General features: G+C 47.4%; 1 protein-coding gene across 1 annotated transcript; it reads left to right on the top strand.

Moving 5' to 3' along the window:
* The first annotated feature begins 372 nt into the window (after positions 1–372).
* Positions 373–27698, top strand: GNL3L (G protein nucleolar 3 like). Its single transcript, XM_081041894.1, has 16 exons — positions 373–501; positions 2672–2737; positions 9023–9063; positions 10042–10137; positions 10881–10997; positions 11750–11833; positions 12002–12137; positions 13031–13134; positions 14926–15070; positions 17153–17240; positions 17756–17930; positions 18012–18154; positions 18450–18586; positions 20248–20375; positions 23257–23458; positions 25017–27698. Exons 2-16 carry the CDS (start codon positions 2719–2721, stop codon positions 25097–25099), a joined length of 1698 nt encoding a protein of 565 aa, XP_080898020.1. The 5' UTR covers positions 373–501; positions 2672–2718; the 3' UTR covers positions 25100–27698.
* Positions 27699–27920: the final 222 nt, after the last annotated feature.

Genomic DNA, 27920 nt, shown 5'->3' with positions numbered 1-27920 from the left:
GCAAGACATGTGACCCAAGCAGCCATTTTCCCACACCCTACCCGTCGCCATCTTCCATTGGAGACAAAGGCATTGACCCCCCACCCTTGTCTGATGCGGTCATGGTGATCGCTCGGTCATTAAGTTTCGGGAACACGCAGATTTAAGCCCAGGCAGAAGACCGCAGAGAAGATCTTGGTTTCAAGTAGGTTATATGGCCGCACCAGTCAACCCGCCGCTTCCCCCTCCCCCTTAACTCTCCCCGTCCCCACCTCCCTCCTCCTCTCTTGACTTCATTACCTTACAGGACAGCCGGGAGGCGGGGCCAGCGCGGCCGCTGGGAAGGGACCGGCGGGCGCGAGCCGTCAATCCGAAGCCCCGCCCCCCAGGCGCGCACCGCGGGCGGAGCAGGCGCAGGGAGGCTGGGATCCGGAAGTCGGAGCCTCTTGGCGCGAGCGCAGTCTCCAGGCCCAGCGTGCTGTCGTGCTATCCTCTCTTCTTAGATCCCCGCCGGAAGTGGAGGTAAGAGACGACTCTCTTTTTTTCGTGGTGAGCGTTCTCCCAGCTGGCCGCGCGGTAAGGGTCGTCTATTTGAGGAGAAACCAGAGGCGCCCTTTACTTTGGAAGAGAGAAGTAAAGAGCTGGCTACCTTCCAGGGTAAAGGGCCCAGATGAAGGGCAGGGCACGTGGACATGCGCCCAAATGCATTCTTGCGGGGTAGTGGGGCACGGTTCCACCCCATTTAGACAGGTATAGACTCCTCCACACTGTATAGAGTCGTAGACTCCGCTGTGTGGAGAAGCGTCGAATGCCCTCCTCTGTTCATGAAAGTGAGGTCCCATTCCGCACTCTCCGTGTTTAGAGAGGCGTCGATCCCATCCGTATAGAGACCTAGCCACTGGGTCCCCACAAGGCTGACCTGCGCAGACCTCCACCGGAGCTAAGGCATACAGAACCGCCTTGACGCATCTTTTCCCTTAGAATAGAGGTTTTGATGTATTAACGCCTGCTTCCCCCCCCCCCGCCGCCCCACCAGTGATATAGAGAAGCTCACAAACTTATTATACAGAGGGAGGGCAACATCCTTCGCTCACTGCCTTGCTCACTGCCTTGCCCGGGTGTAACTAATTGACGGAAGCTCCGCCCCCGCTCCTGCAGAGATGGTAGGTCACCCCTCCCGAAGTGGTTGGAGGCACGAACCTCAGCTTATGGAGAACCATGCAGAGTTCCCCCTCCTCCTAGGGTAGAGAGAGTACACATTGTGGAAAATCAGGCCCGATCCCGACCCCTTTAAGGAGGTGCTGGTTTACTGAATTTGTAAAAGCCGGACCCCAAAAATGCCCCGCGGCAAACTGCAGTAGACCTTAACCCTCGAAGAGACTGTCAGATCTTCCTCTTTTGGGGCTCCCAGGGGAGAGGGGTTTAGATTTGTCCTCCTTTTTCAGTATATACAGATCATTTCCCCCCGAAGCCCCCGCCCCGAATTAGAATCATCAAATGTAGCAAAGCAGAGACTACAAGGGAACAGTTGGGTGCAGCTTCCCCTCTCCGCAGTGTTGAGTAGCAGTGACATCACTGATCACACCCCGCAGTAGCAGTATGTGCCTATGGGCTCCCCACTTACCCAAGGTAGAGGAGCTCAGATCTATTTTTCTCCATCCCAAAACACAGGACCCTTCCCTACCAAGTGTAAGGGCCAAGCCATTGAATTTGTAGCTGTGTTGCGGTGCCCCACCCATGCAGAGAACCAGAGGTCCTAGTCCCTTTGATGTTAGTGCACTGCTGATTTCAACCCATATAAAAGAACAGATCGTCCCCATCCCACCTCCCATGGAAGGGTCTAGAATAGCCCACAGCAGGCGACATACAGACCCCACTCATGCAAAACTGCATAATGCCCCTCCTTTCTTCAGGCATATCAGTCCCCCCACAACCCTCCCCAGGGTAAACAGATCCAGGACCATGCTCTGTACAACTCAGAGATGTACAGACCTGCTTTTCTCTTCCATGCAGCAGAGATGCACACGGCCACTGTGTCAGTTTCCTCAATTCCTCTGCACCCCCAGAGTAGAGGGACAGAGGGCATCTCATCCCTCCCAGTCACCAAGGAACTGACCCCACATACAGGCACAGATTCCCCCCCCCCCTTTCTCCAAGGTTTTGCACTGACCTCAGTCCACATAGACACACAAATAAAAAACTTCATTCTGAGATCCCTTTTCCCAAGGGTAGACTCCTGGGACCTGTCTTTCCCCACCTTTCCGGGTAGATGAGACACAGAACCCCTACTTCGGAAAAGAGGTACTATTAATACCTTATATAGAAATAGATCACCCTTGCATACCCCCTCCCTTCAGCATAGAGAGGTTCAGTGCTAGTCCTTTACTTAGGATATATACAGGGTGGAGGATTGAGGACCAAGGACCCCATGTGATGCGATGCACTGACTCCACCCAGGAAGAGAAGTTTGGACCTAGCCTTCCTTTGGGTAGTGTGACACTGCCTTCCCTGTGTAGACTCAGCCATACCAGGCTCCAGCTTTACTATAGCCCCTTCTTCCACTTCCTCTAATTGTTACGGCTTCTTTATCATGTTCTTTAACACTTTATTTGGCCTTTTGGGGCCTCAGAGGAGGCTTGTGGCATTGTGGCTTCCTGCTCCTGTCTTCAAGTTGGTTCTCCCATTCCAACAGGAAGAAAGCCTGAAGATTTGAACCTACCTCCTTTCAAGCTGGTCATCATGATGAAACTTAGACACAGTGAGTTTCTTTTACCACTCCCATCCCAATCCTAAACTTTAATGAATATTTATAGTGTTTCACAGCAACTGTAAAATATTGCCCAGCATGTACCAGATCACTCTGCCTTTTACCCCAACTTCCTTATGAGGTAATGCCCTCCTTATTTTACATTCCCATTTTACAGGAGAAACTGAGGCTCAGCAAGGTTAGGTGAATAGCAGTAAATACCTTATCACCCTGCGTGGAACCCTAACATGCCCTAACATTTTTCTTTTTAAGTGGTACCATTAAGTTCGTACCATAAATTGTATCAGTGGTTAGGAGAATGGATTCTGGAGCCAGACTGTGTTTGAATCTTAGCTCTTCCACTTACTAGTTGTGTGGCCTTGGGCAAGTTACTTAACTTCAGTCTCCTTATTTGCAAAACAGGGTAATAATGGTATTTACCTAATAGTATCTACCAAATAGTGTTGTGAGGATTTAATACGTTAAAAGAGGTAGGATACTTAGAGCCTGGCACTGTGGATGGCACACCGGGTAGACCGGACAAGAATTATACAACCCTAGTAGCTCCATATTCTGTGTAAATGGTGGCCCTGCGTATGTAGGACTTGATGAAAAAAAATTCAATACATTTACTTTATATAAGTCGTAAAAGTGTCATTGTGAGTCAGACTTTGGTATGTTAAATAATCATTTTTTTCACGTAACAAGAAAAACGAACAAAATCAACTACACTCTAAGAACATCAAATATCAGCTGATAACAAAATTATTGATATTGATGAAAAAGACAGTAATTAGCTGGCTAAATAGAATACATGCATACGAAAGAACACTGGCAGTTTAAAACAATGAGGAAGTATTGTATGGAAAGATTATATGGAAGACTGTATTGTATGGACAAACTATTAAATGGAAAGATCCCCAGGATTTGTCAAGTGGAAAAAGCAAGTTGCCAGTAGGTAGTTACCTTCTGTGGGAGAAAATGGGGGAAATAAGAATAGTCACGGGTGGCCCATTAGCTCAGTTGTTGATGCTTGTAACACCAGGGTTTCCGGTTCGATCCCTGCATGGGCCAGTGTGAGCTGCGCCCTCCACAACTAGATTGAAACAACTACTTGACTTGGAGCTGACAGGTCCTGGAAAACACACTTAAAATAAATTAGAAAAGTTAAAAACATATATTCGCATTTGCATAAATAAAATGAATGATGCACAATAAACTGAAAAAATGGTTTCTTGTTATGGTGAGGACTCTAGTGGCCAGGATAAGTGTGGGAAGGAGACCTCTCAAAGTACACCTTTTTATTTTGGAACTCTATGACCTATTAAAGAGCAGTCATACAATAGTCACATTAGTGGGGGAAATGGTGAACATTAAATTCAATAGAAAAAACTTTACATGTGCACACAAAACAAAGGCTTTCACTGGTAAATGGCAACCAAGGTATGTAATGATGAGTCTAACTGGGATGATTGCAGAGGAAGATGGGGGTGGTGCCGTGTGGTGCAGCTAGAAATACCTTGGACCCAAATGGTAAAGATGGTGATTAAGTCTGGGAAGTTATTGAGGAGCCCTACAAAGAGTGTTCAAAGATGGTTTCAAGTGTTGTACATTTTTGAATAGTTAATAAGGGGGTGTGTTTCAATACTTAAAAGATTTACAGCCATCAGCGATTGGCGGCATAGGTGTATAACCCATTGTAATGACAGACCATGAATGTAAACTGCACAGAGAGGGAAGGGGGTACCTGATGAATAAGGAACAGTGGTGTGGAGGCTTCACTGTTCTGGAAGTCTTTAGGAGGTTGAACAAATGAGCCTGAAGATAGTTGAGAGGGGTGTCTGAGACTGCTTTCTGAAGTCCAAGCAGTTAGAGATGATGATCAGTGTCACCATGCCAGTGAGTGGGCAGGTGGCTGCATGGAGTGGGGACCCCTGGAGGTGAGGATGTCGAGGGAGTGGGAAATCTGAATGTTGGAAGGGGCCCGGGGATTGCTAGTTACCCAGGTTGATGATGGCAGGAGTTGGGTTGAAAGCAAAGCTCTGAGTCAGGTGCTTCAATAAATGAAGAAACATGACTCGTAGGTGATAGGCATAGCAGTGGTCTCAAAAAGAGCAGGATTTCCTCCACCTCCCATTTTTCCCTTTATTAACAAGAGGGAGGAATAGTCTTGGTTTGGCAATGGTGAGTCCAGAGGACAGCTCTACCTACTGGCCCTGAGGTATTCATGGGTCAGAGAAAACAACAGCCACCTTTCCAGAGGCCTGCAGGTGAAGCAGTGTCCTCAGAGCTGAGTCTCCATTAAGGCAAGAGGTCGGGGAACTGTTCCCAGGGAGAGATGGAAGAACTAGGGGAGTGCTGATCTCCCAAGTGGGAGTTTTAGAGGGCATAGTGGGAAGTTTGAAGCAGGGGCAGAGGGACGATGGGGGGGTGGTAGAATCAATGCCAGGCTGGGTGGACAGGGATGTAGCGGGGTGAGAGTATGGGAGATGATGGGTGAATGAAGAGATCTGCCTTTGAGTAGTGATGTGTGAGAGTTTATGGATGGAGACATTGAGGCTCAGAGAGATTTAAGAAAATTCTTTAAGAGATTTAGAAAATTCTTTAAGCTAGGTAGGTAGTTACTGAGCCAGACCTAGGTCTGGCTGGCTACAAAATGGTAGCTGTTTTCTTTCCGAAGGTGTTAAAACATGAACAGCGGCTCCTGGGTGCTACAGTGCCATGAGTGATAACTGCACCCTTCCCTCTTCCCCTCTTCCTTCCTGCCTTCTCTCTGAAGCAGATGTTTTCCCCCTATCTATGTGATGTATTTTCTTTCATTGTGTGCCTGTATCCAGCGCAGGCTCTCAGTTTCCAGGGAAGTTAGGCAGATGGAAATTGTTGAGTAAAATGGCCAGACCTGGTTCATTCCAAACCTCACATTCTTTTCATTACAACATAAGTACTTTGGAAAGAAAAGGAGACTTAAGGTCTTTTTTTGTTGTCGTTGTTACAGGAAAATTCTACCCATTCACATTCATTATGATAACTAATATGTTTGGTCTAATTTCTACCACCGTATTTTATATTTTTTGTTTGTTTCTTTTTATTCCTTTATTTACTTACTTTTACAAAAATTGATCAAGTTTTTTAAAAAATCCTCTCAACAGTAATGGAACTTATGTTGGTAAATACATTTATATTGAAATCAAACATACCGTATTTGCCGGCGTATAAGACGACTGGGCATATAAGACGACCCCCTAACATTTCCACTCAAAATACAGAGTTTGTTATATACTCGCCGTATAAGACTACCCCCTCTTCCGCACACCTTCCACACACCAAATAACTTTCAGTTTAAAATTTGCATCATACTTCTTTCTTTTGGCTGGTGCCATGATAGGGATGATAGGGGTTTGACTGGTCGACATTTTCTATGCTGTACTGTACAATGGTGCAGTATTGTGGTTGGCTGTTGGCTGTATACAAAGCCTGATTTGATTGGTCCCTGCTCCCTGTTTGCCCGCCCTGTCACTATAGCAGTCTGGTCCACCCTTGCATCAGCATCTCCCTGGGACCTCACTAGTGCGCAAGTGCGAGCTCTTCAACATTCTAACAGGCACCATGATAGCGCAAAATCGCGAATCTTCAATGCATATGTAAAGAAATATACGGTAACCCGAATTTACCACACTCGCAAAATCGCACACAGCCGACCATACACCCAGTATGGTATCGCGATTCGCGATTTTGTGCTATCACACTGGGTGTATGCTCGGCTGTGTGCGATTTTGCGAGTGTGGTAAAATCGCATAACAGCAAAATCGCATAACAGCCGAGCATACACCCAGCAGCGCTGCTGATGCCTGAACGGTATGTGGAATCAAGTGGGCGGGCATCGGGAGGCCACTATGGCACGGGGCAAGCACTATGGGCAGTCTATCTGAAGTGTACCTGGCGTATAAGACGACCCCCCCACTTGGAGGCATATTTTTCGGGGCCAAAAAATCGTCTTATACGCCGGCAAATATGGTAATTAAACTTAAATTTCTCTATCACTTTACCAAAGTTAAATAATTATTTTTATCCCACTCTTCCAAAGTGAGACTTTTAGCATGCTTTCATGGTTTTGCTTTTCTAACTCTTATTGCTTGAATCCTAGATTTTGTTGAAATAATTTGGTATTTTAGTTCTGACCTATTTCCTTATGCTATGCTTCCTGGACTTTAAAAATAGTTTCTTAATACGTATCATAGTTATTAGTCACATTACTAGCAATTTTTCAGATTTACTGGTAAATTTTAATAGATTTCCTGCCTACTATTATTTGTTTCCTTTAGCTTGAAATCTTTATTTTGATCTAATTTTTATTTTTGCTGGTATACTTCCTCAAGTAGTTTTTACCAGAAAGGGAATAGAGGTGGTAATCTTTGCACATCTGAAAATGTCTTCACATAAGAGTGATTTATTGGTTAGGTATAGGGATTTAGTTTGGAACACAGCCCCTTTTCCCAGAACTTTATAAAAGGTTATTCTTCTGCCTTAAGTGTTTAGAGTTGTAGATTTAAGAAGGCTGTCTGCTTCTCTCACCTTTGTTGGAAACTCCTTGTTTGGGTTTATAAGATTTTTCATTTTCCTTGGAGTAATTGCCCTAAGAATTTTTATTTTTATTTTCATTGGGGAATATTGGGGAACAGTGTGTTTTTCCAGGACCCATCAGCTCCATGTCAAGTTGTTGTTTTCAATCTAGTTGTGGAAGGTGCAGCTCACTGGCCCATGTGGGAATCGAACCGGCGACCTTGGTGTTATGAGCACTGCGCTCCCACCACTGAGCCAACTGGCTGCCCACCGGTGGTGGCTCAGCTCCAAGCTCACACCATTGTTTCTCACTGGCCCATGTGGCAGTCGAACTGGCCACCTTGGTGTTATGAGCACTGTACTCTCACCACTGACCCACGCGGCTCCCTCTCCTTAATAATTTGCAGTCCAGTAGTTCCCCCCCCCCCGCCCCCTTATCCGTGGTGTCACTTTCTGTGGTTTCAGTTACCCGCAGTCAACTGTGGTTTGAAAATAATAAATGGAAAATTCCAGAAATAAATGATTCATAAGTTTTAAATCGCACACCATTCAGAGTTACATGATGAAATCTCATGCCATTCCGCTTTGTTCCAGCTGGGACGTGAATCATCCCTTTGTCCAGTGTATCCATTCTGTACATGCTGTCAGTCACTTAGTAGCTGTCTTGGTTATCAGATCGATATCATGGTATTACAGTGCTTGTGTTCAAGGAACTCTAACTTAATAATGGCCCCAAAGTGCAAGAATAGTGATGGTGGCAATTTGGATATGCCAAAGTGGAGCCATAAAGCGCTTCCTTTAAGTGAAAAGGTATATACTCATATGTATAGGACAAAAACAGTATATTTAGGTTTTGGTACTATTCGTGGTTTCAGGTATGCACTAGGGGTCTTGAAATACACCTCCTGTGGATAAGGGGGGACTACTGTAGTATTTAATTTCTCTGTTTCCTACCTTAACTCTGCTTTGGTGTGAACCACATGAGGTGATTGGGGAGCCTGTTTTGGTAATCTCAAGCTGCTCCTGTATTTGTTTGTATATACCCTAACCTTCCAGAATCGCCCCTTCTAGGAATTCCTTTGGCCCCATTGCCCGTGGTGTGAATTAAGGAAAGCCATTCTGCCCCAAGAGGCCAGCTGTGAAGGGAATGACAGATGGGACTTCTTATTGAAGAGGGGAGAGCGATCTCTTAAGTTTTTAGGCTTTGTTAAGGCGTGATTGGAGGAGGTGGGCTCTCTCCTCCTTGTATCCAAGGGAGGCTGCAATTTAGCTGAAGAGGGCACATCCCTTTGGAAGCAATGGCCTGAGCAGGGTTGGCAGGAAGGGGCAGTTCTCTCCCCGTGTGCTGAGGGCATCTACCCTGGCTTAGCCAGCTGGGACTCCTCAGGTCACCTTCCCATGCTGCCAGCTCTCCACCTTAGCCTGGTGCCGAAATTGTTGAGTCGCCTCCCGCCAGAAGTTGAAGGAGAGAGAGGAGTTACAAGCACACATTCAGGTCACTCTCTTCACAGGATTCCCTTAAGAATTGTTTCAGTTTGCATTGAAATAATGCCCCACACATTATATCCAATACTTTCTCTAACAGTGTTGATGCCATCTCCATGTCTGTCTTGTGCTGGGCCTAGACAGACATACGTAGTGTCTGAGGCGTCCTCAGGTTCCCAGTGTGGCCTGGCCTTGATTAAGGTGTCAGCAAATGTTGGGTAGCTGGATGATGGGTTTTTTTTTTTTTTGTAGAAAATAAGAAGCCAGGTAAAAGTTCCAAAGGTTACAAGAAGGTAAGTTGGCCCCACCCTCAGGTAAGGTACACCCTTTGTTGGGGTAAGGACAGAACAGGTGGCCTGCCCTAGAAGAGGCCCACGAAACCTAGTAGATGTTGGGTGACTCTAGACAGAATACCGCATTGGACTCAGTGGATCTGGCTTTCCTTCCCTCTGGGTGACTGCAGCAGAGAATCAGCAGCATGTTTTAAGTTTACACCACAAGCCATATGCTGCTCTGTGCTTGATTTACCCTGGTAGGGATTGTCATCGTTCCATTTTTTAGATGAAGAAACTGAGCCTCACTGAGAAAGTTGCTAGGTTCAAGGTAGCATAACTGGGACTCAGCCTGTTGAGTCCCAAATCCCTGTCACTCATGGAGAGGAGGAAGTCCAAAACATAATCTTTGGCTTCAGCGCCTGGATCTGGTCCTGCTTCAAAAGGTGTGGACAAGTAAGGCTTGGGCCAGAGCAGTGGTTCTTCTCAAATTTTAGCATGGTTAAAGTTCTCACACTTCAATCAGGCCTCCAGAATTATCTGCAGGCTGGTTAAAACATAGACTCTGGGCCCCACTCCCGAGTATCTGATCCATTGGGTCTGTCATGGCACCCGAGAATTTGTATTTCTAACAAGCTCCCAGGTACTGTTGCTGCTGCTGCTGGTCCAAGGACCACACTTTGAGAACTACTTAGCTTTTTCCTTGGCCTTTACTTGGGGAACCTTCCCATTTGCACCCCCCACCCCATTTCCTGGGGTTCTTCAGTCCGTCCATGCCTGACTAGCGGAAGGAGGGTCTCTCTCTAGCCAGATGAGCATACCTCTGGGGCAGAGCCTCCCCCCCCCTTTTTTTTTTTGCTTACTCCTCTCCTCCCTCCTGCCCCTTCCCTGATAACTACATTTCTGAGCAGCCTTAATCCTCCTGAAGGGGTGATTTCCATGGATTCATTAGCTCTGTTTGACGTTTTTCTCTTGTGTGGTGACCATCCTGCAAAGCAGAGTGGGAAGAAGGCGTCTTCCAAGGTGGTCTTTGCTCCCCAGTTTGTTCACTCCAATCATCACGCCAGTCGGGAGGTTGAATTAAAGAAGAAGAGGGTAAGCCCTTTTACCTTGGGGGAAGGAGAGGGCCTGGCTTGACTGCCAGGTCCGCAGAAGTGATAAATGGAAGGGCAACATCCAGAATGGTTAGGATTGTTGAGACTGTTTGTGGAAGGGGCAAGGGAGGATGGTTGCTTTGGTACTTGATTTAGTGTCTCCATTTGCTCACCTCCCAGTCCATTGCTGTTCGGCTTATGTTCCCCCTATTCCACTGAAACGGCCCCTGCCAGCCTCATGAGTGTATTCTCTGACATCAGACTCATGGATAGTTTTTGTCCCTCATCTGATCCACATTTTCTGAATTTGAGAATATGCTTTCCTTGAAACACTTTCACTTTGACTTTCTTGTCACCTCACTCTTCTGGATGTCCTTCCTATTTCCCAGTCTCTCTTCCTGCTCTTTAAGTGATGGGCCATCCCATGACCATGTGCTCTTTCCCCTCTGGTCTTAAGGGATTCCCTCTGCCTGGAACACATTCTCTCTCAGCTTCTCATGCCCTCTTTATATTGTCCTCTGCCTTGCTTTCCCTTCCCACATCTCTCTGTCTTTTTCTTTTTCTCAAACCCATTACCTCCTGCTGTCATATCTGCTTTCTCCCTCTATCCCTGTTCTTCCCACCTCTGCCATGTCACACTCTTTCTTCCCTCTTTCACCCACTTCCTGTTACTCTGGGTCACCCATCCCTCCCTTAGGCTGCAGACCTAATCAGCTACAGTCCCAGTGTGTGTTCACTTGTTAGGTTGAAGAGAGGAGGGAGAAGCAGCAGGCTGCCCGGGAGCAAGAGAGACAAAGACACAGGACCATCGAGAGCTACTGTCAGGATGTCCAGCAACGCCAGGAGGAGTTTGAGCGCAAGGTAAGAGAACAGCCTTTGCCCCTGGGTAGGTCTGGTGTGGATTTACTCAAAAGCATCTTTCGCCATTGCTCTATGAAAGGGGAAGAGAAAGGGTGTGAGATTATTGGGAGGGAAGTAGGGAATCAGTGCGGAAAGGATGGGAAACAGTGTGGACAGAGGATGAGAGGGAGGTAAAGGTTCATTTTGAGCCTTATCTGTGACTGGACAACCCTGGTTAGGTCCTTTCTCCCCTGCTGGAACCCAGAGTGGGGGTTGGGAGTAGGGGTGGGAAAACTCAGGACTAGGGGACGGGGAGAGAGGGAGTGAGAGTATGAGGGGAGGGTTGAGAGGACTATATGTGAGAGAGGTGTCCTTTTCCTTCTAGGGCTTTTGACTGTCTTTCTGCATATAGTCTCTTCTCACAGAATGTGCACTTTCCAACTCATAGTCCCTTTTCTAACCTAAAGTACGTATTTTGCCTTCCCCATCCCATGTCTCCTATAGATTGTTTTTCTCACATACACCTTCCTCTCATCCCTTACACACCCATGTGCATACTCAGGCTTCTAGCTGGGGCTCGAACCCACACTTATATGCACACACATGTACCATGTGGGTCTGTTTATTGTTTTTCCAGTTCCTAGCTTTGTTGACTGGTCAGAGCTACTCTTTGGTGGGCTGGGGCTCACACAGCGCTCCCAGCTCCCATGGTTTCCAAAGCCTGGCTCGCACTCTGTTTCCTCCCCTGGACCATTCTCTTCTTTTTCCCTTAGGAGGAAGTTTTGCAGGAATTAAATATGTTTCCTCAGCTGGATGATGAGGCCACAAGAAAGGCTTATTACAAGGAATTCCGTAAGGTATGGGGAGCCATTTCTCAAGGCTCTTTAAGGAGGCCACCAGTCCCTGTCCCATCTCCTCTCCATTTCGGTTTTTCCTGACTGAGATGAAAATCTTCTCTTTCACAGCCCTGTGTGATTGCTACCCAATCCTTTCCCTGTCTTCATCCCCTGTCGTTTGCCCTGCAGGTGGTGGAATACTCTGATGTGATTCTTGAAGTCCTGGATGCCAGGGACCCGTTGGGCTGCCGCTGCTTCCAAATGGAGGAGGCTGTCCTGCAGGCAGAAGGCAACAAGAAGTTGGTCCTGGTCTTGAACAAGATTGGTGGGTGTTGGGCAGGATGGGGTAAGGCAGGGCGGGGGCCAGGCCTTCTTGAAGGATTAGCTCTGTCTAGACACCGAGACCCAGCAACACAGTGGTATTCCTAACAGTTGTTCAAGGTAGGAATTCTTGTTCCAGTTTTTAAACCTAGGAATCTGAGAGGCTGTGAAGTCATTTGTCTAAAGACACACATAGAGTGTAGTAGAAGTTGGGAATGGAGTCCAAACCTGTCTGCCTTTCCCCTGTTCTTGTCATTTTGAGCCTTATTGACTAACCCTGGAGAGTTTCTGTCTTCTCTAAGCTGGAACCCAAAGGTTAGGGGCAGAAGTGCATGTGGGCTCAGGAGTCACTCAGGTCTGAGTCTCATCCCAGTTGTGCTGTTTTCTCTGGGATCTTGGACAAGTCATATCACCTTGAGAGCTTCCATTTCTCTAGCTATAAAATGGGCTGTGACTGTCCCAACCTCACAGGGTTGTTGTGAGAATTAATAAAGTGCTTGGTATGTGTGTGGTCAGTATTTCACATTCTTGTCTAAGTTATACTTGACATTTGGTTCAAACTAGAATGATCCAGACAGGGGATGGGAAACACAGTTTTTGGGAGGCCTCTGACACTCTGGGCACTCTGGCTTCGAAGGAAGGCATCTGGGACCAAACAACTAGTTTGCTCATTCTCCCTGAGAGAATAGAGGTCCCCTCAAAGAGGGCCAAGTGATCCCCTACACTAAACTGTCCTTTCTAACTCTAACCTGGAAACTGGACAGATATTGGCAGGGCCAGGGAGATACCTGTTTGGGGTGGGGGGTGGGACTAGCCTTGGGTGTGGGTAGATGTGTCTTTGGAGGGAGTCATAGAGATAATGTTCCTCTTACCAGTCCTATCTGCTATTTTCCCCAGATCTTGTCCCCAAGGAGGTTGTAGAGAAGTGGCTGGATTACCTGCAGAATGAGCTGCCGACTGTGGCTTTCAAGGCCAGCACACAGCATCAGGTTAAAAACCTGGTAAGTTTGTGCCAGGGGCATCTAGATTCAGGGTAGCCTGGGCCAGGGTTGGGGGGTCATGACTTGGACTGGGGACTCCAGCTCTTTGGTAATTGAACTGGGCCTTCAGCTTTGAGCCTTTTGCTTTACTGGATGACATGAATATTAGTTTCATTTCACTCCTGCCTATATTATTGTTCTTTAGGAAGTATATTTTCCAGATGTAAGGGTAGTACGTACTGTCCATAGAAAATTTGGAAAATATACTTAACTATTTGTTGATTTTTAAACATACATGCCTTCATTCGTTTGGCTCTTTAAAATATCACACTGCTTTCTAATTATATCATTACCACGGAAATACATTTTCACTGTAAAATATTAAAGTATACAGAAACATTGGCTGCTTCTAGGGAGAGAAATGGGGTGCTGGGGAACATTTTTTCAATTTTGCACCAGGTCTGCAACTTACTTATCAAAAAATAAAATTGAAAAAATAAAAACAATTTTAGATAAAGCTTAAATACCCTTTCACCAGTACCCCTAATTCCAGTATCCTTTATCCATATGTACCCAGAGGTAACCACCATTGTCAGTTTGTTGTGTATCCTTTCACATGTTTTTTGTACTTTATATAGACGTGGATGTCTATAATAAAGAGAAAATAGTGTTTGGGAGAATCACATGTGTTATCCTGTGACTTGCTTTTTTTTTTTTTTCTCCTTGGAGATCTTTCTATAGCAGTCTACTTTTTTGATGCTAAATAAAATTAGTTTCCAACTTTTTTATTGTTACGATGCATAATTCAGCACAGACCCTTGCACGTGTCTTCTTGGCCCATGGGCAAGTGTTTGTGTAGGCTAGGTATTGAAAAGTGGAGTGGCTGGGTAATAGGCTTTAATGCATTTTGTATTTTATATATTTGAAGGGGAAACAACACTGATAAGTTGCGTCTCCCTCATAGTGGTTGTGCCATTTATCTTCCCACCAGTAGGGTAGATAAAGATGTGAGAGGGCGTATTTCCACCTACTCTTGCCGACATTCGATATTATTAAACGTTTTAATCTTTGCTAATCTGGAAGACACACGATATCTCATTTAAATTTTTTTGGCCTTTTTGATGGCAAAAATGTGGTAAGCATCTTTTGCTAGAAGCTTTCTTTCATTTGTATTCCACTTTAAGAATATATCTCATTAATCTGTTTCTTGTTGATGGATATTTAGGTTAACTTCTATTTTGCAATGCTGTGGTGGGTAAATAAGGAAAGAGATGGAAAGGCATCTGGGCAGAGGAGGTGGCGTCAGGCGTAGAGAAGGAGGCTGGAATGGCCTTGTCCTGTGTGAGGAATCAAGGGAAGGTAGGTTGTGTGTAGGTCAGGCACTATCTCTTTCCTTTGCAGGCAGGGAGGGCAGGTGTCCCTGTTATGTAGGCAAGCAGGGCCCCAAGGCCCAGGGAAGGGAAGCAGTATTTGCATACGCCTGTGAGAGGCAGAGTTGGAACTCCAGTCTTGCCTGTCTAGAGGCTAGATTACCATCCTGGCTCTGCTGAAGGAGGCAAGAGACATGTCTAGGCGGAGACAGGGACAGAGAAGACTGGAGATGCAAAGGCAGTGGGAAAAGAGGCCTTGTGGGTCTCCAAGGGGAGCAGGGAAATGTCAGGCATTCGGGGCCTGCTTGAGAAGTCTTTCACTTCGGGTTGGGAATCTTGATGACCACAGGCAGGCCCTGAAAGTTTCTCTGAAAGTTGGAAATCTGGGCTCCAACTACATCTCCCACCTGACATCTCTTCTGTAATATCCCTCATTTTCTAGAACCGTTGCAGTGTGCCAGTGCAGCAGGCCTCTGAGTCACTGCTGAAAAGTAAAGCCTGCTTTGGAGCTGAAAACCTTATGAGGGTTCTGGGGAACTACTGCCGCCTGGGTGAAGTGCGCACCCATATCCGTGTGGGTGTTGTGGGTAAGGTACTTGGGGGGAAGTCACGGGGTTCAGGCTCTTCCCTGAGCAGGGGCTTCATTGGGGGAGAGGATCCTGGGAACTTTGTGTTACCTTTTTTGTGGGGAGAGAGTAGCAGTTAAGGAAGGGTTTTGTGATTTGTAATTTGGATTGATGGATGTGAGATGGCATACTCAGAATCACCACCATGCATTGAGTGTTAGGACCGTGGACCAAATGCATGGGGCTAACCTTGGAGTTGGTACCATCTCATCCTGCCAGAGCTGTGGGAGGCAGCGGTGAACATCTCCCTTTTAGAGATAGGAACACCGAGGCCCAGAAAAGGGAAAGGGACTTCAGGGGCTCAGCCGTGTGTGAGACAAGGTAGAGCTAGGCCTCAAACTTGGGCCTGTCTGGATCCCAGGACACCGAGGGAAGGGTGGTGAGATGGGAACAGGGAAATGGAGACAGGAGAGGAGAAGAAGTGAAGCCAAGAGAGAAAGACATTGGAGAGAGGGCTGGACACAGAAAAAGATATAGACACGCATACCTGGATAGACCCAGAAAACGAACTGGGGAGCCAAATGGCAGTTGGCGGGCAGTGGAAAGGGGAGACATTGAAATGACAGAGGCATGCTGAGAGATGGAGGTATCAGAAAGAAATGCCAAAGGGACATAGAGACAGACAAGTACACAGAGACCTGTCGAGAGAGACACAGGAGGGCTAGAGACACCCCATGTATGTGGAGAGGCAGGCACACCCCAAAAATAGAGAGGAACAGGAACAGAGAGACCGCTTCAGAGAGATACATGTAGAAACAGGCAGAAACAAAGATGGAGACAGAGGAATGCACACACACAGATCTACAAACACATGTGCAGATCCACGTATGTGGAGACATGTAGAGACCTAGAGGGGGCATGTCTAGTGACAGACCCGGGGCAAAACACATGCAGACCAAGCCCTTCCCGCACGCTCACTCCAGCTCTGCCTCCTCCAAGCAAATAGGCCCAGAGGGATGCAGCGTGTGCCCCAGATACACTGGGCCCTCAGACACAGCCATGCAGAGTCACAGAGAGACAAATACACACATATCTATGATGAGACAGATATATATGTGCATAGAGGGAGGGGGAGAGAGAAAAGGGGAGGGAGGGCGGGGGTTAGGGAGACACAGACAAGGAGAGAGAAAAAGAGACACAGTGAGACACACAGAGGGGCACACATGAAGAGAGACCGCAGAAAGAAGGTGTACAGAAAGACTGAGCAGAGTTGACATAGAAGGAATTACAAAGAGAGGCAGAAGTGGTGGGGTGGCGAATAAAGGACAAAGGACAGTGGCCAGAATGAGACACAGACAAACTGGCAGAGAAAGAGATGCTTAGATAGAGATAATATGGAAAAGGAAAGACAGGATAGAGAAAAAGACTGAATCGGAGAGAAAGACAAAAATAGAAAAAGCAGTAATATTTAGAATGAGAACAACAGAGAGAGAGAGGGACAGAGACAGAGATAGATGTATAGAGACTTCCGTGCACACATGGGCACATCTGTGAGAGAGCAGCAAGATGTATAAATTCTAGGACCCACAGAAGGGGAATAGTGAGAATGAGAGACCCAGGGAAGGAGAAACAAAGACATACATAGACAGAGAAGTGCGCACAGACACCCAAACAAACACACCGCAGGCAGACAGCTGCTCAGAGAGCCGGACATCTGGAGATGAGCCTTCCTTCACACCCCGGTGAATTACACACCAGGACAGATGGTTCTGTTTCATGAACACTTCCCTCTGTCCACCCTCCGTGGGATCATGCCCCAGAGGACTTGCATTGAGCATCTTTTCCGGGCTGGTAGTAGGTGGGAGGTGAGTGTCACAGCTAGAGAGTGGGACACAGCTACTCACTGTGTTCGCAAATGCAGGGGAGGGGAAAAAAGGCCATGCAGCGGCTTGATCAGGGCCTGGGGTGGGAAGGCAAGAGGCCAGGTTCTGATTTGCATTCCCTGTGGCCTGGTCACTGCCCCTGTCTGGGCCTCCCACACACGCTGGCCCAAATGTTCCCGAGGGCCCTTCCTGCCCTGAGCCATTTGCTGCTCCTTTGTAGGCCTTCCCAATGTTGGGAAGAGCAGCCTGATCAATAGCCTGAAGCGCAGCCGTGTGTGCAGTGTGGGAGCCGTTCCTGGGATCACCAGGTAAGCACCTGCCTGCTCCCCCACTTCCATTGACCCTACCATTTCCCCAACTCTCATACCTTCAGCCCTTGCCCCTTCCTTTCCTTACCTTGGACCAACCTCTGATTCTTCCCTGGGCATGGGAGTCTCGTTTAACAGCTCGCATTTACCTGGCACACCCTAGGTGTGGGCCAGGCACCCAGCTGGGTACTTCTACCATTAGCTCCTTGAAGCCTCCGAATAGCCATGCAAGATTGGGTTATGAATAAGCAGCTCCACTTCCTAGGTGAAGCCACTGAGGCTCAGAGAGTCAGAAGCTGGCCCATGGTTCTGCAGCTCAGTCTCCAATGGCAGAGGTCAGACTAGAATCAGTTCCAGGTCTGTAGGGCCCCAGAACCTCCGGCCCCACATCTCTCCACCTTCATCTGTACGCTATCCCCCCCTTAGCCCTTCTCCGAACTATGTGCCTGAGGCCTAGAGGATGCCGGACATATCTGGGCTCATTGGCGTCCTGCGTCCTCTTATCTCCTGCCCAGGTTCATGCAGGAGGTCTACCTGGACAAGTTCATCAGGCTGCTGGACGCCCCAGGCATTGTCCCAGGACCCAACTCGGAGGTTAGCACCATCCTGCGCAACTGCGTCCATGTGCAGAAGCTGGCAGACCCCGTGACCCCAGTGGAGACCATCCTGCAACGCTGCAACCTGGAGGAGGTGTGCAGGGCTCTTGCTCATGCCCTACGCCACTCCAAGGGCCTTTCTTTCTTCTTCCTCATTTCTTCCTCTCTTCACCAGATTTCCAACTATTATGGCATCTCTGGATTCCAGACCACTGAGCACTTTCTGACTGCGATGGCCCAACGCTTGGGGAAGAAGAAGAAGGGAGGCATATACAGTCAGGAGGATGCAGCTAAAGCGGTCCTGGCTGACTGGGTGAGGTGAGGAGGGGCTAGAGGTAGGGGTGAGGCTCCACAAAGGGGCTCTTCTGTATTCATTGCAATGGCAGGGCAACCCGACTCCTGGATCCCAGGGCAGGGGAAGGCCAAGGCGGTAGGTAACCTCCCGCTCGGGGATTTATGGCCAGTGTGTATCCAGCAATCAGTCTCTTATTCAGAAGCCTCCATGTGGGTTTGCTTGTTCCTCACTGTTTTTGACATGGGAACTCATTCTCTCTTTGATTGGTCATTTGTTCTCTTAATGACGTCACCGATTTCCTCCCACCTCCCAATGCAGTGGGAAGATCAGCTTCTACACATTCCCACCTGCCACCCACACTCTGCCTGCCCATCTCAGTGCTGAGATCGTTAAGGAGATGACTGAGGTCTTTGACATCGAGGATACCGAGCGGGCCAATGAAGACACCGTGGGCTGTAAGTGAGGGCATGTGGGCTGACCTGCCTGGCACTTGGTCTTGCCCTGGTGGAGCCACGTGGACCTGACAACAAACCTCATGTTTGACCTCCCCCTGCCCTGGCCCTGGCAGTGTGCAAAGTGAGGTGCTCAGGAAGTGTGAGCTTTTTTCCCCAGTCTTGGGACCCGGAGTGGACTGAGACACTTCTCTCATGTAGCCCTGGGCTTTGCCTCAGCCTCTGCATGTCCATTCCTAGATTTTCATTCTCACCTCCACTGGCGAGCGAGGCATCTGAGTTGCAGAAAGGTGATATTTGCTCGATGGCGAATAGTCAGTGGCAGGCAGGGGTAGTGTTCAAAACATCTCTGCTGCCCTGTTGTTGAAGACTCTCCCAGCTCAGTAGCTAGGCTGGGAGAATGGATTGCCTAGATTCAAATCCAAGTTTTGTTTTTTGTTACCTAGCTGTGTGATCTTGCACAAGCTACTTACCTTCTCCATGTCTCAATGACATCATTTGTAAAACGGGGACAATAGCATCCACCCATTACATAATACGTAAAAACACTTTGAAAAGTGCCTGGAATATACCTAGTACTTGCTTGATGAATATTAACTCTTACCGAGCCAAGTGGCTTTCAGAAACTCCAGAAGGAAGTTGGTTCTCTTCAGATGCTACCATCTGCAGCCCTGACTTATGGCTTCTCCTTCCTTCTCTACACCACCCAAGAAAGGTATCCGGTGCTCTCTGGGCCTGTCCGTGGACACTCTGGTGTAGTGGAGAAAGCCCTGGATGGCCTACCTTCTAGTTTCTCTGTTTCTCTTGAAGACTAGTAGCTTTCCTTCTCTGGGCCTGTTGGTGTCCTTGGATTACAAATGAGGACAAGAAGACTTTCTTGCTTTAGAGTTTATTCCTCAGGTGGCTTTGGGCAAGTCAGCCCCCTTTCTGAACTTTATTTTCCTCTTCTATCAAGTAGACAGTTGGGAGGAATTCCCACTCCCGTTCTGAGGATGCTGCTTGACCCAGATGATGCTTGGCTGCATGTGAGGGCAAGAGGGATTCCATCACCGACAGTGCTCTTGGGCAAAAGATGGAGGTCTGGGAAATTGAGAAGAGGTAGAGGTTACTGGTGAGAGTTTCATAGAGGAGTTGGCCCTAGTGTTGGTCTTGAAAAGTGAGTAAGGATTAGAGAGGCCCAGGAAAGGGATGAGGCAAAGTTTAGAAGCAGGTGTGAGGGTGGTGTGGGCCCAGGGCAATGGGCGTTTATGGTTTGCAGTGGAGGCCAGCTGTAGGTAAGGGGCCAGAGGGAGGGGAAGGGAGGCCTGGTCCTGGGAAGGGCATCCCTGTGGCTGTCATTTACAGGGCAGTGTCTCAGGCCAGTGCATTTCAGGCAATCCTATGCTACGACTCACAGCAGCCTTGTGTCATTGGACTTTATTGGACTTGTGGCATTCTCATTTTCCACATAAGGAAGCTGAGGCTCTAGTTCCCAGCAGGCAGGTGCCCTACTGCAAAGCCCATGCATTTAATCCTTTGTCATGTGGCCTCCCAGCAGGGATGAGAGAGGCTTCCCTCCCAACTCCCCTGGGCAGTGTCCGCATATCTTTTCCACTGAGGCCTGACCAGGGGGCTGGCAACAGGGAGGAGCCAGGGCCCTGACAGTGGTGTTGGTTGTGTTAAAGGCTTGGCCACTGGAGAATCTGATGAGCTGTTGGGTGACATGGACCCGCTCGAAATGGATATCAAGTGGCTCCATTCTCCGATGATGAAAATAGCAGATGCTATGGAAAATAAAACCACCGCGTATAAGGTACCTGTCCCCTTTCTTCATGGCAGTCGTCTCTTCCATCCAGGGCTCTGGGAAGTGGTCAGTCCCTTCTGCCTGGCTCCCATGAGATCTGCCTATGGTGGTAGGGACATGCGGGCCGTTCTCTTGTTCCCTGGGGCTCCTGGGTACCTGGGAGGGTGCATCCTTTGCCAAGCGATGGCAGGTCCAAGGAGGAGGCATGCTTTCCCATGCCACTTTCCCAGCCCAGCTCCCGCCCAGAGAACTGGTGTACCCATCTAGCCACCCAGTTGTTCAAGTTGCACACCTGGGTATCCCTGATTCTTCTTTCCCTCCAGCTAGTATCTGGGATCCCATACACAGTCTGTCACCAAGTCCCATAGCTTCTCCTTCCTAAATCGCTTGAGAAGCTGTTGGTTTCTTTCTATCCCTACCATTCCTATAACCTTCACCTAAGCTTTCAGGCCTCTCTCACCTGGACATCTATGTCCCGTGGTTTCTAATGGCCCAAATTGACCATGTCACCTCCCCATTCATGGTTCCCAGCACCTACAGGATCAAGTCAGTATGCTGTGTTATGACTCCTGTAGGCTTTTTCAGCTTCTTCTTCTGCCAGTCCCCCCATCTCTGCCCTTTAGGAGGTCACACTTGAGTGGGTTTCAAACAGACGTCTTCACTGTGATGGGAGACACACAGGCTGGGGGAGGGAGAGCATGGATCTAAGGGCCCTAGCCTATACTACTTGTGGGTCAGGAAAGTCTTGGAGGCTTTAATACGTGCTCCACCTCTCAAGGCTGAGGAACTCTCTGGGCAAGGGGGGAGCAGCAACCTCTGGGCGGTGGCTCAGTTTGTGCTCATGCCAAGGCACCAGATGGTGAGACCGGGGTGTTTAGGGAAATCGCTAGTGGGCTGGGGTGGCTGGAGTGGGGTAGAGGTGGGGAAAGATGACTCTGGAGTCAGATCACAGAAGGCCTTGAGTTTGACTTTAAACCATAAGTAATAGGAAAATCCTGAAAGTTGGTTATTGTTTTGTGGGTCAAAGGGTTTTTACTTTTTTTTTCCATTTTGTTTCTTTTATATATACTACGTGTGTGTGTGTGTGTCTATATATATATATATATAGACACACACACACACATACATACACACACATACATACACACACACACACACAGAGTTCTTTTTTTAGTTTTTTGACTAGGTAATACGTGTACATGGTATACAATTTAAAAAGTACTAAAGGTTATACAGTGAAAAGTAAGTCTCTCTCCTGCTTCTGTCTCCCAGCCACCCTGTCCCCTCCTTGGAGGCAGTCACTGTTAGCAGACTTGAATATCCTTTCAGCTATTCATCTTTATACACACACGTACATACATACAAGCAGACACAGGGATCTATTTTAATTCAAATCGTAGCATGCTATTCATAACGTCCTGCACTTTGCTTATTTCATGTACAAATTCATCTTGTAGGTGGTTCCACTTGATCATTTAAAGAGCTGTCCTTTATTTTTGATGGCTTTGTAATATCGGGAAGGGTTTCTTAAGCAGGGACGCAACATGGTCAGGTTTGTATATAACAACTATTACTCTGGCAGCTGGGATAAAAATCAGGTTCGAAAGATAGGGGCCAGGGTGGAGGCAGCGAGTCCAGGAAGGAAACTCTCATCTGTCCTCTGTAAGAGATGATGAGGCCTGCAGTAGCAGGAATCATGCCATTCCCGTCCTCGCTTAGGTAGTTTCAAAGGTCTCCTCTAGTGCTTGAAGGAAAATCAGTGTGAAGTTGTGTGTTTAAGGCCGTTCCTGATCATATTTGTAACTGAAGCCCCAGATGTACCTTTTTTTCCTCAGGGCCCCATAGTAGTTCTCCACTCTATACCACACGTTCCAGACTCAGGCTCAGGGCCCCGAGCAGGGCCACTGCATTGTACAACTCCAGGAGACACCACTTAGGTGTGTTGTGTTGTGAATGGTGCCCTACCCTGCAACCTGAGAGTTGTACAGTGTGGTAGCCTTGCCTTTCCCCACTGTAGTGTAGCGGATCGTCATACATACATAAGCTTGGCTGCTTGGAATCTAATTTATTCCATTGCTTACTAGCTGTGCAACCTTAGGTGCCTTGTCATAGCATTATTGCAAGGATTAAATGAGTTAATATCTGTGTGTGTACACATACATGTATACATGTACATATATATGTGTACATACATGTGTGTGTACACACACACACTTAGAATGATACCTGGCACATAGTGAGCTATCTGTCAGTATTAGCTTTTACTACCCATATCTACCTTCCCCTCCAGCCAAACAGACACCCCTTTGGGTGCCCAGGTATGCACCATGCTTTTCCAGTGTTCAGTCAGGAATGACCCTCTTTTCCGTAGAAGTATGTTGACCACCACCATCCCCTCACCCTCTGTCACTGATGCTGTGTCTCTCTGGTGTGCATTCTGACTTGTAGCGTGGTTGGTTGTATCCTCTTTTGCCTGGTTGCTTCCCAAAGATGGGACCTCCTTTGACTCATTTCTCCAGCATTTTCCCACACAGAGCTGGGCACAAAGTAGGTGTCAGAAAATATTTGTTAAATTGATTAAGACCGTGAAGGGTCACTTGAGAGCAAAGAATTGTTGTAATACCAATTGTTCCTGATGAAATAACTCTACGTTTTCATTTTCTTCTTGTGAAAGCCGTGCAAGCTACCCATTGTCCATCCCATTTGACAGATGAGCAGACTGCAGCTGAGAGGTTAACTAAGCACCTGCTAGTCTGTGGTCGAGCCAGACTTGGAGCTTGGTTCTGCGTGTCTCCAGGCTCCGTTTGTACCCAAGCCTGTCCCTGCCTCCTCTGCAGAAGTCTTTGGAGGTACTCTGGCCAGACCTCACCGCTGTCCTCTGTCTCCCCAGATCGGAGAGCTCACTGGGTATTGCACCAATCCAAACCGTCATCAGACGGGGTGGGTGAAGTGCAATGTGGACTGTCCCAGGAACGTTTGCCCAGTGGACCGCCGCCCAATGCTGCAGAGGATCATGGAGACGGACCCCCTACAACAGGGCCAGGCTCTGACATCTGCCCTGAAGAATAAGAAGAAGATGCAGAAGCGTACAGGTGGGGGTGCCTGACCCCTCCCCTGGTGCTCCCAGAATGGGCCCACCTGGGGCGTTGATTAGCAGTTCCGGAGTGAGCACCTCCGTGTCCAGCCCCAGGCCCAGGTTAGGGGCCAGGGATGGATTAGGAGGCTCAACTATAGGCACAGTGGTTCTCAATTAAGCTTATATTAGAACTGCCTGGAAGGCTTGTTAAAACACAGATATCTGGGACCCAGCCCCAAAGTTTCTAATTGAGTAGGTTCGTTATAGAGACTGAGAATTTGTGATTCTAACTGCTTTCCAGCTGATGCTGATGCTACTCCTCCGGGGACCACACCGGGAGAACCACTGAGTTAGTCTGTGTATCATACAGCCACCATTTACTCATGAGCTGCTTTCTGTATGTCAGGAAACTCACAAGCTATCTATGTTCACTTTATCAATAGGCAGTATACTGAAAAATCCAAAAAGTACAAAGGGATATACAGTAGAATGTCTTCTTCCAATCTCCCAGTCATCCAGGCCTCCCCCCAGAGGGTGACCTGTTAATTTCTTGTATCTCATGCCTGAGATAGGTACACAGGCAAACATCTGTATATTCTTTGTTCTCTTTTTTTGTACAAATGCTGGTCTGCTGAACATACAGCTTTGCCACATCATTTTTCCATTCAGTATATATTAGAGATATTTCCATGTTAATTCACAGAAGAACTTCCTCCTTCATTTTATTGGTGGTCTGTTGTGTGGCCGACCCAATTAGGTCTTCATGCTATACTAATTTTCACTTGACATGTCGCAAAAGTCCTGTCCTCATTTGGTAAGTGAGGAAACTGAGGCCGAGAGTCATTAAGTGTTATACTCAAGGTAAGACAACTAGTATTTGATGAAGCCAAAATGAAAACCTAGGGTTGATTGACCCAATAAGCTCTGTTCTTTGAACTAGGCTGTGTTTATAACCATTTACTCTTGGCCTGGTTCCACACTGCGTCCTGGGAATCCAAAGATAAATTGCCCTGGAACTCCTGGTCTTATTGGGGAGTGGGGAGAAAACAAGAAAACAGACACAGAGTGATCACTGAAGACACGGAAAGCACACTGAAGGAACCTAATCCAGCCTGGAGATGGTAGTGGGGTAGGCGTGATCAGAGAAGGCTTCCTGGAGGAGGTGATGTCTGAGGGGAATCCGGAGGAACAGTAGGGTGTGGCTGGAGGATGGGAGATAAACATTTAGGCTCAAAGTCTTTACTACTATGCTGTCCCTTTGCTGAGAGAGCTTTGAGGGTAATAGAGTGCTAGTAAGTTTAACATAATACAAGAAAATTGATACCAGGAAGGGATAAAAATATTTAGAGCCCAATGAGTCTAACATTCTGAGATAGAAGCTGTGTTGGGGTGATGATTTCACAGGTAGACAAATGGGTCTGCATGTGAGGTTGAGCAGTTGTTTGGTGTTGGGGGAGGGTAAGTCAGCCAGTTTGGGAGTTTGGTGCAGACAAAGGTAGATGTAGGCCAGCTCCTACAGGCCTCCCATTGGCAAGCCAGCCACCAAGTGACTGCCTGTATTTCTCTATCTGCAGATAAACTCGCCAGTAAGCTGTCCGATTCCATGATGTCTGTCCTTGATCTCTCTGGCAACGCTGATGATAGTGCTAGTGACTGATCGACTTATCTCACCCCCTTCCCTGTCCCCTTGTGAGCAACAGTTCCAGTGGGATGGGGGAATACAGATGAAATAAAATGGTTTGCTTCTCCCTGAAGCAGTTGCATATTACAAGAACCCCACCACCCACCATCACTCCTCCCTCCATTCTCCAGGGAAAGAGTCCTGAGTGGCTGGAACTGCCAACCCAATACCCTTTATTTAACTCTTACTCTGTTTATAAGAGAAATGAAATAAATTATCAGCAGATCCCCGATGCTAACAATTTATCCGCCACCCTGTAGGTTGGGCTGGTCAGGGGGCTGACCCCTTACAGAACCCTCTAAACATGCAACTAGAGACTAGGCTGCTGGTAGACCTGGGGGTCCCTGAGAAGGTGATTTCTTTCCCAATCCACAACAGATCTCAGCGGCATGACATTCCCACAATGGGCTGTAGGCCACACATCTTCCACCCAAGTCCACAAATCCTCACCTGTGAGGCATTGGGAGTTGGGGGAACAGTGATGGGCCTTCTGTGTCTCTGGGAGGGTGTGGGGACAGGATAGAGGGAAAATGAGAATACATAAGCCTGAATGGTTCTGAAGTGTGGTAAGCATTACCTTGTTCTCATTAAGGTAAAACAAGGCACCTGTTGGTAGGGTGGCTAGGTGTGTTAGGGGCAATGCCCACCTTGGGGCATTTCTGGGAAGGAGTTGGAGGAATCCCTTGAACTGAAGCACTCTGGGCCCTGCACTTGTGTGACCACATCTCATCTAGCACCAGCAGTTGAATTCTATGATTCAAAAGGGTTCCGTACCATTTATTCATAGGTTGCATCCTTCAGAGAGCTGCTATGGGGTGTGATCAATATGGTGAATGTTTAAATTAAAAAGAATTACAGTAAAAGACATTGCCATTTATCCCCCTCAAAATACTACCCCTCGCTTCGAACACACTTATCCCATCCTTGCCACTTTCTGAAGCAGTTCTGGAAGTCCTCTTTCCTGAGTATCTGTAGTTGGGCTGTTGTGGCTGCCTCGATGTCCTGAATTGATTCAAAACATTTACCTCTTATGGTCATTTGGACTTTGGGGAAGAGCCAGAAGTCACTGGGTGCCAGATCTGTTCAATAAGGTGGATGAGGACACACCGTAATGTTTTTATTTGACAAATTGCCGTTCCATGGAGCCTTCCCATTGTGATCAAAACATACGGTGAATGCTGCTGCCGAGTGCCATCCAATGGAAAGGCAGGGATTTTCAATATGGGAAGCAGCGCGTTAAACCTTAGTAACAGTGTGTGACAAGTTTCAACTCATTCAGTGCAGTCAGTCGTGTGTGAACTACGGTTGAGGAGTTTTTTTAAGTGTGCCATAAACCATTCTCCATTATGTCAGTGCTCTGTGTAACACATTGCTTCAGTGTCCGGCAATTTCTGTCAAAGAACATTACGGTGTGTTCTCATCCTACCTTATTTACTGGATCTGGCACTGCGACATCCAGCTCTTTCCCCAAAGTCAGAATGGTTCAGGACATTGAGGCAGTCACGACAGCCCAACTACAGATACTCATGAAAGAGGATTTACAGAACTTCAGAAAGTGGCAAGAATGGTGGGATAAGTGTTTGAAGCAAGGGGGAGTATTTAAAAAAATTTTTTTAAACTTTTATTTAAATGAGTTTTTCCAGGACCCATCAGCTCCAAGTCAAGTAGTTGTTGCAATCTAGTTGTGGAGGGCGCAGCTCACAGTGGCCCATGTGGGGATCGAACTGCTGGCAACCTTGTTAAGAGCGCCGTGCTCTAACCAACTGAGCTAACCGGCCACCTAGGGGGAGTTTTTTGAGGGGGCTTAATGGTAATGTGTCTTTTATTGTAAACATTTTTAAAAAATTTAAACATCCCCCATTTTTTGATCACACCTCGTATATTGGGGGTGGTCCATCCAACTCCTTTTCCACTGTGTAGAAAGTCATACCCCATTAAAACACAATGAAGCCTACCCCATCAGACAAACCCAAGCAGTGTCAGGGACTCTCAGGGACAGTTGGCTGATAGCAGCAGAAACAGAATCTTTTCCTAGGATTGTTTGGGGTAATCACATGAACTCAGTTCCCAGCAATCTACCTGAGACTGGATACATTAGAAGAAAGTGGGCACTAGATTGCTTCAGTCTTTGCACCCCCTACCCCAAACTTCCACACCACCTTTGCACCCAGAGCCACAACTTAGCCTTGCCTATTATGCTGTCTCCCCCAAATTTACTTATTTAAATCTTACAAGCGGAACCAAGAGAAGCCCTTGGCTGTAGGCTGATTGGCAGGAAAATGCAGACCACTCCTGCATTCTGGGGCAGCCAAAGGAGAGAATTATGGAGCACAAATCACCAAACCTTAGAAACCTGTTAACCTTCTTTAACCCTCAGTACAGCTTTGCAAGTAAGGGATTAGCCTCCCTATATATGAAAGATGAACAGGCTCATAGTTGTCAGGATGTACCCAAGGTGACATTAAGTGGTGCCAGTATTGTAATCCAGGTGTGATTAAAACCTTAACGCAGTCCCTTTCCTCTGCATTGTACTCCCTCTTTGACATTGATTAAACATCTACTTTGTGCCAGCCTCTGTTACTAGCCCTTTAAATACATCCTTTCTTTTTGGGTTTTAAAAACTAAAATTTCTCTTTGAGTCTACTTGGATGGGGTCCAACTTATTTCACACTATTTTATCAAACTCTCCTGGTAGATAGTAGTGCTAACAATGAAAAATTGGGATACTAGGACAGCGAAGGCCATTTTACAGTCATGGCATTTCATAATTTAACATTTAAAGTATGTTGTAGTACTC

The sequence above is a fragment of the Rhinolophus hipposideros genome (assembly GCF_964194185.1).
Source record: "Rhinolophus hipposideros genome assembly, chromosome: X".
Classification (NCBI taxonomy): domain Eukaryota; kingdom Metazoa; phylum Chordata; class Mammalia; order Chiroptera; family Rhinolophidae; genus Rhinolophus; species Rhinolophus hipposideros.
Note: the sequence above shows the minus strand (reverse complement) of the source record. Positions and strands in the feature narration are given on the sequence as shown.

Coding starts and splice junctions, on each gene's coding strand:
- GNL3L (XM_081041894.1), top strand. Junction 11,834..12,001: donor ATTACAAGGAATTCCGTAAG/GTATGGGGAGCC, acceptor TTTGCCCTGCAG/GTGGTGGAATACTCTGATGT. Junction 20,376..23,256: donor ATAAAACCACCGCGTATAAG/GTACCTGTCCCC, acceptor CTGTCTCCCCAG/ATCGGAGAGCTCACTGGGTA.